Source organism: Phodopus roborovskii, unplaced genomic scaffold (assembly GCF_943737965.1).
Source record: "Phodopus roborovskii unplaced genomic scaffold, PHOROB, whole genome shotgun sequence".
Lineage (NCBI taxonomy): Eukaryota > Metazoa > Chordata > Mammalia > Rodentia > Cricetidae > Phodopus > Phodopus roborovskii.
This window is the reverse complement of record NW_026126424.1, coordinates 2,601,511-2,613,519: the sequence shown is the minus strand read 5'-3', so window position 1 is coordinate 2,613,519 and position 12,009 is coordinate 2,601,511. Positions and strand designations below refer to the sequence as shown.

The 12,009-nt window shown below is 40.0% G+C and overlaps 1 protein-coding gene across 4 annotated transcripts in view; it reads right to left on the bottom strand.

Moving 5' to 3' along the window:
* The window catches only part of Sec24b (SEC24 homolog B, COPII coat complex component), a 74,492-nt gene that overhangs the window by 26,182 nt on the left and 36,301 nt on the right, over nt 1–12,009 (bottom strand). For all 4 annotated transcript variants that reach the window (XM_051185507.1, XM_051185508.1, XM_051185509.1 and 1 more), the window contains 2 exons: nt 4,585–4,665; nt 1,800–2,032 (listed from right to left, as the gene is read on the bottom strand). In XM_051185507.1, the coding sequence (XP_051041464.1) occupies nt 1,800–2,032; nt 4,585–4,665 (314 nt within the window). The remainder of the gene's footprint in view (nt 1–1,799; nt 2,033–4,584; nt 4,666–12,009) is intronic.

Here is a 12,009-nt window from a genome sequence, read left to right as displayed (position 1 = left end):
ACCAGGAATAATCATGTTTTCAGCAGTGGCTCTGAGATCAGACTTTAAACTCTGGCAGCAACTACTCAGCGTTGGCACTGGAATGCAGCACAAGAGACCACGGCTGTGTTCTAATAATGAGTTACAAAACCAGGCCATGGGGCCATTTGCTTTTTGCCTGCTACTTCCAAGAATCAAGATGATCTCAGAACTTCTTCTCAAGTACAGAAGTAAGTTACATATTAACTCTACATAGGAATTCACACAAAGCACAAGCTGGTCAAGACTGAAACATGATTGTGTGTGGATCAATGTACCTATAAGGAATATATAACAAACCAGGGGTGAAGAGCTCAGTAGCGAAACAGATTTCCCCAAAGCTCCTTCTAGTTTTCTTCCTCTTTTCCTTTTGCACCTTAATTCTAAGACTAAATACCAGACACAATTTCCTGCTTTCTTTTTCAACTTTTTCACATATAAGTGTGTGTGCATGCATTTGTAGACCTGAAGTTGATGATGGGGAGAATCTTCAATCCCTCTTCTACCTTATTCACTGAGGCAAGGTTTTTCGGTCAAACCCAGCTTGCTCTGGGGATGCCCAATGCAGTGGGCTGCCATTCCCACTCAGCATTTACATGGGTTCTGGGAATCCAAATACCAGACCTCATGCTTGTGTGGCAAGGGTCACTACTGATTCATCTCCCCAACCCCCAGGTTTTCTTTCTAAGCTAAGCATAAGAGGAAATGCTTTTGTCATTTCACTATGTTTTGTTTTCTTCTCAACAAATAAAACAAGAACTATTTAGCAATGTAAATACAACTAAACTGGAAGGTTCTTAGAGACAGCTCCAGAAAGTTGTCAGATGAACTTGACCACTACTACAATGATGGTCTGAATGAAAGATTCCACTGTAGACTCAGGCATCTGAATAACTCGTGTCCATTGGGTTGGTGGCATTATTTGGAGGAGGAGGGATTTATGGACCTTTTAGGCCATGGAGACTTGCTGCAGAAGTATGTCATTGGGAGCTGTTTTGAGAATATATCACACCACTCCCAGTTTCCTATGTCCCATGTCATGGGATGTGATCAGCCAGCTTTCTGCTCTGGCCACCTCATGGCATGTCTTCCTCACTATGACCCCCTCTCTGGGAACATATGCCAAAATAAACTCTTTCTTCCATAAGTCACTTTGGGTCACAGTATTTTATCACAACAGAAAAATAACTACTACAGCAACTGAGCTCACCAACTAGAAAGCGCTTCTGTTCATGAAGATTCTCACTGGATTATTTTTGTATCAGAGTTCTTCAAGTAAAGAACATAGTCTTAAATAAATACTAAATTACATTCTCTTATTTTCTGAGGTAAATGCCAGCTTAGTAGTATAAAATTTTTAAAAAATTTACACTAGGGGCTACAGAAGTGGCTGAATGATTAAGAGCACTGGCTCTTCCAAAGGACCCAAGTTCATTTCCCAGTATCCATCCATGCTGGAAAGCTCACAGCTGCCTATAACTCTAGCTTCAAGGGACCCAACAGCCTCTTCTGGCCTCTGTGGCCATCCACACATACATGGAAGACATACAGATGCACATGTAAACATAAATTTTAAATTACCAATTAATTTCCTGATTATTAAAAATACCTGTATAAAAACTGTAAAAAAAACCCTTAAAGATACAATTTTTTTAAAAAATCCAACCTTTGGCTAATCTTTTCATCTAGACTCCACCTCTTCAGAGCTCGGAATATCACAGATGTTCCCCAATTGCTATTTTACAACTTCACCAACTTATCAAGCATGACTGAAAACACACCTGAGGGTATCCAGGGTACCCTGGGCCACTGGGATGTCCACCGGAGCTTGGAGGTGGTGCTGCATTCTGATAAGCAGGCTGAAGAGTCGGATAGCCATAGCCAAATGGCTTTGCTACCTTTGTGGGGTGAGGAGCTGTGGGAGTAGGAGCTGCAGATCGAGCCTGGGCGACGGTGGGGTTAGGTTCCAGGGCACGGTCAGGAGCAGGGCTGCTTGCTGAAGAGGAATGCATATCTAGCAAAGAAAACAACAAGGTGCTCACACCCCAAATCAGGATGGTAAGCAATGACCCTTGGCATTTTTTTTTTTCTTTTTAAAACATTTTACTGTGACAAAAGCAAAATATATACCAACTGGAAAGAGTAGATCACTGAACCATGTGCAAATAGTTCAACTTCAGTAACTATCAATATTCTGGTAATCTTATTTTCTGTATTGCCTTGTCCTAAGGATAATTCCAACAACAAATTCTTCAGCTGGTACTTCTAATAATACCACACACAGCTAGCACAGCCATGTATATTTTTGTTTTTTAATTCTCTCAGCAGAACTGGGGCTAAGGAGTAGAAAACAAAGCACCGCAATGAAGAGTATAAGTTACTCTTTTTTCTACATGCCCCTCATCTGACCCTTAATGTAAAATGCCCATGAGAGGGGTGACATATTCCTACAATCCTCTAGACATCTGCATTATATGCACAGATAAATTGTGAGTACAATGTGGAAAATGTATCTAAAACTTCCAGACCAACATCTGGCATCACTAAGTGCCTAAGAAAATTTAGTGACTAGATGCTCTTTATTTTTATTCAAACTTAAAATTTTCAAAAATTGCAGAAAACTAGAAAAAATGGAATATTTGGCAGCACATACTAACTAACTAAAAATTACCATGCAACCAATTTAAGATTTTGGTATACTGACTTGGTCTTATTTTAAAATCACCTCTGTAAATTACAATTAGCTGATCTTTTCATATCAAAAATGGTATTCTTTACCAGTATGAGTTTGCAAAAATACGTTCTGAAAAGTACATTAAGATAAAAATTCATTGTTCAAAAGTTTCTTGAAGAATTCCATGTGTTTCAATCTGGAAGATGCCTATAGTTACTTTGCTACTACCCTGTCTCACCACGCACACATGCACGCACACATACATGCATGCACACATGCACACTCATGGGCTTTCTCACAAACTCCTAGACCTCTCATGAGAGCCGGAGCTTCAGTATAGCCATATCCTTACATTTCTGCTTGTTGCTCCTTGTTGAGGTATAAGGGATCTCTTAAATGGCAACAGGGTGGACGTAAGCTAGAACACTGGAACTGTAAGCATAGAGGCCTAACTAAATTTCTCCCTTGGAAAAAAATAACATTTCCTATGTTTCTAAGTTTTAAGTCCTTTCCTAGTGTCAGACACACAGTAGGCAACCTTCAATTCATTTATTACTATTGCTACAGGTGTTTGCATAGTTCTTAATTTGACTGCAGAAATAAACAGCTACAAACCTACCCACGGTCACAGACGTACAGTCAAAGCATAGTTTACTACATGATTAAAATGTGTTGGTTGAATGAATACAGACAGATAAACCAAACCAATGTCTTTTAACTGTACTTCAAGGAACTTTTTGTTGTTTTGTTGGTTGAGACAGGGTTTCCTCTGTTTAACAGTTTCAAGGAACCTCTTACTTCAGGCTAGTTTGGAGCTTGTGAAAGGACACCAAGCTGCAGGAGTCACCTTCAATACAAGAAGCAACTCTTGGATACTTCTTGGTAATAACAATTGTGACTGAAACAGTTCCTAATGGCAACACACGCTCACACACACACACACAGGACTGTTATTCAAACTCTGTTTAAAAAGTCAGGGGAACTGAGCACTAAGCGGAGAGGATTAAAGTTTTCTACTGACTCGTGGGATAATGACAGTGAGTACTTTCTTAGGTACAGAGAGCTTCAGCTAAATTTCATCCTAGTGAAAGCGATATTATCAAAGTGACAAGGAAACCAAGAGGACAAAGTTATTTGTTCTGTCCTTCTGAAAGCTGATGTCATGAGGGGAAGGAGTGTGTCAGTGACAGGCACAGGGACACAAGGAAGATGACAGTGCTAAGTTACTGTCATTTATTTTCATTTATTTTCTGTTAATACCATCCACTATTTCTCTATTCTCCTCATGGAATAAAGTTATTTCCAGATATAATTAAAAATGATGCCTCTAGCAGCTAGAAGATGGCCCAGCAGTTTAGAGCACTTACTCTTACAGAGGACATGGGTTCAATTCCAAAGGCTCACAACTGTCTGTAACTACAGCACCAGGAAGTGCACCCCCTCTTGTGACTAAGAACACACATAGGCAACGCTTTTATACATAAAAAGCGATGCACCTAAAACCCACTCCCAAGTGGCTTTTGACAAGTGGAGGATGAAGTAAGGCATCATACATTACACTCAGAGCTAGTTAGGAGGGATTCAAGGACCTATACATACCAACAAAAATAGAACAATTTAAGGCTTAGATTTTAAAACAAGGCAAAGAATACCATTTTCAACCCCCCCAACAACAACAACAACAACAACAACAACAACAACAAAAAACAAAAACAACAACAAATTTCTTCAGGCCACCAAAACAACATGCCCAATTGTCATATGACAGTATTCATGCTGAACAATGCAGGAAAATATCCCACTTTGTGTTAAAATGCAGCCTGCTTTTGATATGTAATTGCAGTCACTCTGCAGTAACGTAAATGAACAGTGCACAGAGTGGCAGGAGGTACCTGGGTAGCTGCCTCCTTCCAGGGCATCATAGCTGCTGGGCACGGGCGAAGCACTGCTTGTGGTGGAGGAGCTGTCAACACCTGCAAGGAGAAGTGATGCCTACTGAGTCACTGACAGTCACCTCAGGGCCACTGCTGGCATGCCAGTCAGATGGCTTCGCTGAACCAGGAAAATTCCCAATTCTTGTCAAAAACTAAAATGGCTGCCATTTGAAAACACACACATAGACAGACACACACACCACACACACACCACACACACACACAATCCAAATGGCTCGGCAGGTAAAGACACTTGCCATAATAGACTGAACAACTGACCACCTGAACTGGACCCCCAAAACGAGAAAACAAATTCTGGAAAGCTGTACCCTGACCTCCATATACTGGCCATGGCAGGAACATGCCCACTATCAAATGTAAAAAAAAGTTATTTTTAAAAGAATAACAAATAATAGTGGGGAGAATATGCAGCTGAAGGGTGGAAAATTTGGTTAGATATACATTAACTTTAAGAACAAACATCAAACTCTAAAAATAAGCAAATATAAATTTAGGGCTAGCAGATATTTTAATGCAACCATACCTGAAATATTACATCTAGCAATCTTGAAGTAGCAAATACACTCTATTAGTACTAGGAAGTCTTAGATAATTAAAATGACCATTAGCACAACACAGCTGTTTCATGAAATGACAAAAGACCCTGGAGCTCGAGAGATGGATGGTTCAGCAGTTAAGAGACCTTCTCTCAGAGGATCTGAGTTCGATTCCCAGCACCCACATGACAGCTCCTAACAAGCTATAACTCCAGTTCCAGAGGATCTGATGTCCTCGTCTGACCTCTATGAGCACACATATGGTATATATATATACACACACATGCAGACAAAACACTCATACATATAAAAACCAAAGACTTTATGGCTTGCGTTTCTTCCACATAAAAGTATTTTTGTGCCTCCATTTATTCATGTGCAGAATAAAGATCCAACAATACCCACCATATTGAATAAGGGAACATAAATGGGAGCCATGCTAGTGAACAGACATCAACGAGAACTTACTGTTTGTGACCATTCAAACCGTTACATTAAGAAAAGCTGAGTGGTGCTAGGACACATGGGAGAATAGAACATAAGACACAGTTCTTTCATTCATTCACTCAACAAAGACTTCACTGGGAATCTCAGTATAGAAAATGCATATGGCCCCTCTTTTGAGACCGAAGTGACAAAACTCTCTGGTACAGAGGCTATTCCTGGCTCTTAACTGAGATATAACCAGGACTTTAGTCTTTCTTTCTTTCTTCCTTTCTTTTTGAAAAAAAAAAAAAAGTATTTCTTTTACCCTTTTATCCAGTATATATTAATATATTATATATTATATATTGAGCACATCCTGCCACACCTGTCCTCTCCCATTAGTTCCCTTTGTTCACACAGACAATTTTACTTTCACTTTCATGTAATTTATAGGTGCATGCCTTTACACATCTGTATAGTCAGAAATGAAACATACAAATTTTGTCTTTCTATGACTTGTTTAATTCATTTGACATGACTATCTCCAATTTCATTCATTTTCCCTGCAAACAATTTAATCACTTTTTACGGTGAAAACAAAAACCTCCATTGTATATAAAAAGTATATTTTTATTTATGTATTCCTCTGTTGTTGGATACCTAGTTGACAGAGTTTGAATTACATTTTAGGCTGGTTTTTAACTGTGATGTAAAAAGAATGGACATGTATAACCATCCTTCACTGAATATCCTTCAGCTAATTCTTAAGGTTATTAAGAATCAATCATATTAGCTAAGGACAAAACCAACAGTTATTTGCATAGGAATGTTTTATTCTCAGCAAAGAATGACTTCAAGTTCAGAGTATGTCAATTGCTTGCTATATAACTTTGGTTCAGTCAGCACCCCCAATAAGCACATGGCTAGTTAGATAGCTCAGTAGGTAAAGGTACTTGCCACCAAGTGTGACTTGTTGGAAGACTAACTGTATCTATTAACAGCATCCATCGTATGGTGATTAAATAAAAAGCTATGCATACACATGCTACTTCTCTTAATGAAGAATGAAAAGGAATGGTTCTTCCTGTTTGTCTACATATACAACTCACACAAAATGCTCACTGATGTACAGGGTCAAAAGTCTCTCAGCATTGGGCACAGGGGCACACACCATTAGAGGATTAGACCTGGATTTAGGAGGCTCATTATTGAGCTTAAGCTTGGGATACCTAGTGAGAGCCTATCACCAACACACAACAAAAGTATTACAGTGCTGGCATTTGTGTGTGTGTGTGTGTGTGTGTGTGTGTGTGTACATGCACGCACACACGTATAGGCAGGTGTGGTAGTACATGCCTGCAATTCTAGCACTCAGAAAGCTGAGGCAGAGGGATCATCAAGTGTGAAACTAGCCTGGGCCACATAACAAGACCTCTTCTCAAAACAAGTAACAAACAAGCAAACAAACAAAAACACAGTAACTCCAATAACAGCAGATGATGGTGAAACCAAATGCACTGTATCTAGCATAATGGACCACAGTTCAATAAAAAAGAATTGAGTTCTCCTAATTGCTGCAATGTGAAAAAATCTTGAAAACATGCTAAAGACAAAAGGCCAGAAAAAAGGGCACACATACTGTACACTTCTATTTCGGTGAGTCCCTAGGATATGCAAATGTACGGGTAGACTTACGTCATTGTGGGCCGAGAGGAGAGTAAAAGGAGGAGCCACAGCTAAATGGGTACAGGGCTCACCCTACATTAGTACACCCCAAAGCTAGGCGTACTAGAAGAGAGTGCAGAGGCACAGCGTGGGGCAGGTACTATGAAATGCACCACCACTGCCTAAGTGTTCACTACAACCACACAACTCTTGGGAACACAGAACCTTCCATGATGCTGGGCACATAAAAGGCAGAGAGCACACAAAAGGATGCTGAGCATCATCACCTATTAGGGCAAAGGGAATCAACACAGTAGCACCTTCACATCCACCAAGACAGCTAAAAACCAAAGGGACAAGTAATGGCATTTTTTGGTAAGGATGCAGAAAAACTGGAAACTTTATGGAATTGTACAATAGTGTAGACACTTTAGAAAACAGTATGGCAATTTCTAAAAATACAGTTACTATATGACCAATAAACTTTCACATAATCTTACCGACAAATGTTCATGGTAGCAAGCCTAGTTATAGCCAAAAGATGGAAACAATCCAAATGTCCACTAACTCAGGGATAAGGAAATAAAGTGATGTACAAAATGGAATGGTTTCTGAGCAATGGAAAGGAATGAAGTTCTGATGTAAGTGACAACATGGATGAGCCTTACTATGCTCAGAGAAAATCAGTCACAAAAACCCTCATCATTTGCCTGACCTACGTGTTGCTGAGAAGGAGAGAATGCAAAGTGACTGCTAAAAGGAAACAGTTTCCATTCCGAGGTGAAAAGAATGTTCTGGAATAGTGATGGGTAATAAAGAAATTAATAAGTTAATTTTATGGTATGAGCTATACCCAATAAAACTGCTATAAAACACAATGGTAAGGCAAAAGTAGGTAGATCTCTATGAGTTCAAGATCAACCTGGTCACATAGTGAGTTCCAGGCCAGTCAAAGCCACATAGTGGGCCCCTGTCTGAGAACAAACCCCGACAACAATCTATGGTATAGTCTATGATCAGAAACTGGTTTAAATGTAACGTTGAGAAATAGTAACTCTTGCTGGGCATGGTGGTTCGTGCCTCCCAGTACTCAGGAGGCAGAGCAAACTGAGTCCAAGCCAGTCCGGCTACACCCGTGGTTTTCAGCCTTCCTAATGCACTTTCCATAATACATTTAATAATAATACCCTTTATTTGATACAACTCCTTATGTTGTAAAAAATTATTTTTGTTGTTACTGCCTAACTGTAATTTTGCTGCTGCTATGAGTCATAATATAAATATGTGATATGCAGTATATCTGGTATGTGGAATTAGAGACCCACAGGTTGAGAATCACCGCCATACGGTGACTTAAAACTCCAGTTCCCAGTGGTCCAACGCCCTCTTCTGGCCTCCATGGGTCTAGGCACACATGTAGTGCACACGTGCAGATAAACACAAAATTAACAACTCTGGGGCTGGAGCGCACTGCTTGCTCTTCTAGAGGACCTGAGTTCTACTCCCAGCACCTACAAGGTGGCTCACAACTATCTGAATCTCTAATTCCAGGGGAGTCAACACCCTTTCCTGACCTCTTCGTACAATAGGCTCTTTCATTCTATCCTGATTGTGCCCAGGGAGGCTCCTACAAGTTGTCCTCTGACCTCCACAAATGTGCTGTGGCATACATTCACCCCACAGAAGCACACACATTTAAGTGAATTCTTTTAAAAAAAAAAATAATAAAAAGTCCCAAATAATTATGCTTGAAAAATAAAGCCAAAGAAGATATTCATACCAAATTATTACAGACCACACTTCTATCTAACCCCAAATCTGAGGCTCTTTCATGGCAAGTCAAATGTTAAAATTGTAGCATCCTAAAAATGTGTTCACTTTGAAGTGAACACAAACTCCCACCTCTAAAAGCTACTTACAACTGATATCTCCTAAAGGGAAGATCCATTTTCTTTTTCAATACACTACTTCGTGGATCAGCCATACTACAGGCCAAGTTTCTTGTGTGCTATTTTTTTTTTTTTTTTTGGCCTTTTTTCAGTTTGTTCTGATTTTCATTTTTGTTGTTGTTGTGTTTCCTTTTTTGAGAGAGAGAATGAGCACTTGAAGCTGGGTGGGGTGGGGAGCACAGTGGGAAGGATCTAAGAAGAAACGGGGTAGAAAGACTATCCTAAAAATCACAGTGTCTGAAAAAAATTTCAATAAAAGTTGAAAAGTGCCCATCTTAATAGTGCTATATAATACTATTTTTATAAAAACAGTTGTTCTAACTTATTTAGATTTTAAGTGCGCTCATTTGCTTTCAGAAGTCCAAGTCTTGTCTCAGTATCAAAGCAGAGACAGTTGTAATCACAAATGAACCACCACTAATAGTCGGGGACAGTTAAGACCGTTGAACTCTGATACAACTTAACGCTTAATTAATCCACTCTAGTGCACTCATGCCATCCCAGCCAACACCAGTCAGAAGTGTACTAAACTTGCACACACACTGAACATGCTTAAAGACATCTCCACGAATTCACTATAATCCTAGAGGATAAGCATCTAAATAACCTTCACACTGTAACCCTTCACACCTTGGCTTATACTTGGCTCACACCTTCATTTCTCAAGACTTCGGTACCACCCTCCCTCTTATATTCCAATGTAGTCACACCAAACACCTACCAACCAATACACCTCCCTTTCTCCTTGTGTTCAAGGCCAGTCGGTGTACTTGAGTCTGACTCCCTTTCTGCACGTGTGTGATTGTTCCCTTTGGCCAGCAGAAAAGCATCTCCTCCTCAGGTAAGGCATCATTTAAAATCCCCAATCATTGCCTTTTCAAGTTGTACTATAGTTATAAATGTGGTTTTTCCATCCTAAGTATTTGTGAAGGCCACTGTATTGTTCTTTAGAACAAAAGGACAAACTGAACATTTATCTAAAATACATGGAACCAGAAAGGTTTTGATTTAAAATTTCTCTTTCAGATTCTGGAACACTTAATATATAAAAGATGAGGTATCTTTGAAACCAAATCTAAACAAAGGATCATTCATATTTTGAAAAAGATAATCTTAACATATCTCTAGTGCACCTAGGATGAACTATGACCTATCATGAGGAAAACAGAATTGTCCTGGGTCATACTGGTACTGAAAAGGTTGTAGCTTTTGTAGCACGTCACACGTCAGATTAGGGAAGCTCCCCCTGGCCCATTTTGATGTAAAAGCTAATTTTAGATAAATGAACAGTCTTGATGGATTAACCCCCTGTAACCCTTAGGTAGCTCTAGGTTCTTCAGTCTCATTACACCAGAAGCCTAAGAATGATGAGGCCAGGTGGGGGAGAAAAATACCCCCCCCCCCCCCCGCTGTCTACACTGGCTCTGTCCCAGCTTTTGATGAAGTTTTGCAAAAAACCAAAGGAGAGAAAGAGGAGGAGTTATAGTCTGAGGAAGCAATGGAAAGGAGCCAAATGAACAATGAACTGGACCTTACAAGGAGACAAGACCCTGGCTCAACAGGAAAGAAAAACAGCACCGAATTCCTGAAGCTGAGAAAATATGAAAACACTAACGCCTGAAGAGAGGGCTTAAGTTGTCCTCTGGGGTCAACAAAGACTGAGATTTACTAGTATTGATCAATTTTAAGTTAACTGTAGTAACGGAGGTTTTGCTTCCATAAACTTACAGGAAACATACAGAAAAGGGAAAGGGAGACTCCAAGTTCACCAGCTACTGGTTGAGAAAACTTGGACAGCCACATCTCCGACCCATTTGTTATTACTAAGAACAGGTTTTTTATTAGCATCCATCCAGGATTGGCAGGATTCACCCACAGTAGCAGACACACATGAAATGCGCATGAGCGAGACTCAAGGAATGTTCTTCACTCTCTCTTTCTATCTCCCCATGCACAAACAGTGTTAGACCTCCAGGAAGGAAGAAAGACATCAGAGCCCATCTGAAAGCATCAATATGAACCCTGAGAGTTTGAAAATGTCAATGAACACAAAAGCACCAGGTAACGGCTGAATAAAGAGCATGGTATTCAGGACTCAGCAGCCAGAGTACTTGCTGAGCAGTAAGGAGCCAAGTTCAGATCTCAGCACCAACATAGCACGCCAGACATCCCATGCATGACCGCATTTCCAGCTCCAAGAAATTCAGAGCACTCTTCTAAGCTCTGTGCACAGACCCATGCATCTGCACATGTGTACACACGGAATCAAAAAACAAAAATCAGTACATCTCAAAAAAAAAAAAATCTCTCCACATTACTCATTAGCTTCAACAGGGCAAAGAGTGACTTGACAGCGTCCATGTGGCAGATGCCACCTTAATAGAACGCTTGCTATTATTAACCTCATCATAATATGGGACAGACATCACCGGGGCACTGCAAATAAAACACTGCTTTAGAAACCCTGTCAGAGCTGTGTGCTCGAAGCCCAGTGTGGCTATGAACACATGTGACTAATTCCAGCAGCTGACGGGTGGAGGCAAGAGTTCAAAGCCAGCCTTGACTCTCCAGAGTGTATGAGACCAACATGGGCTACATGATACTCTGCCTCAATAAATCAAAACAGCATCAATAAAAAGGAAAAAAAAAAAAAAAACAAAAAAAACTGTATGATCTGACTCTAATCATCAGGAAACGCTCCATAAAATAATTGGCCTTTGTGAATGGGAATTCCCAGAAACAAGCCATACCTGTGTTAAATGAGCTATGAGACTGAGTGAAGGGTT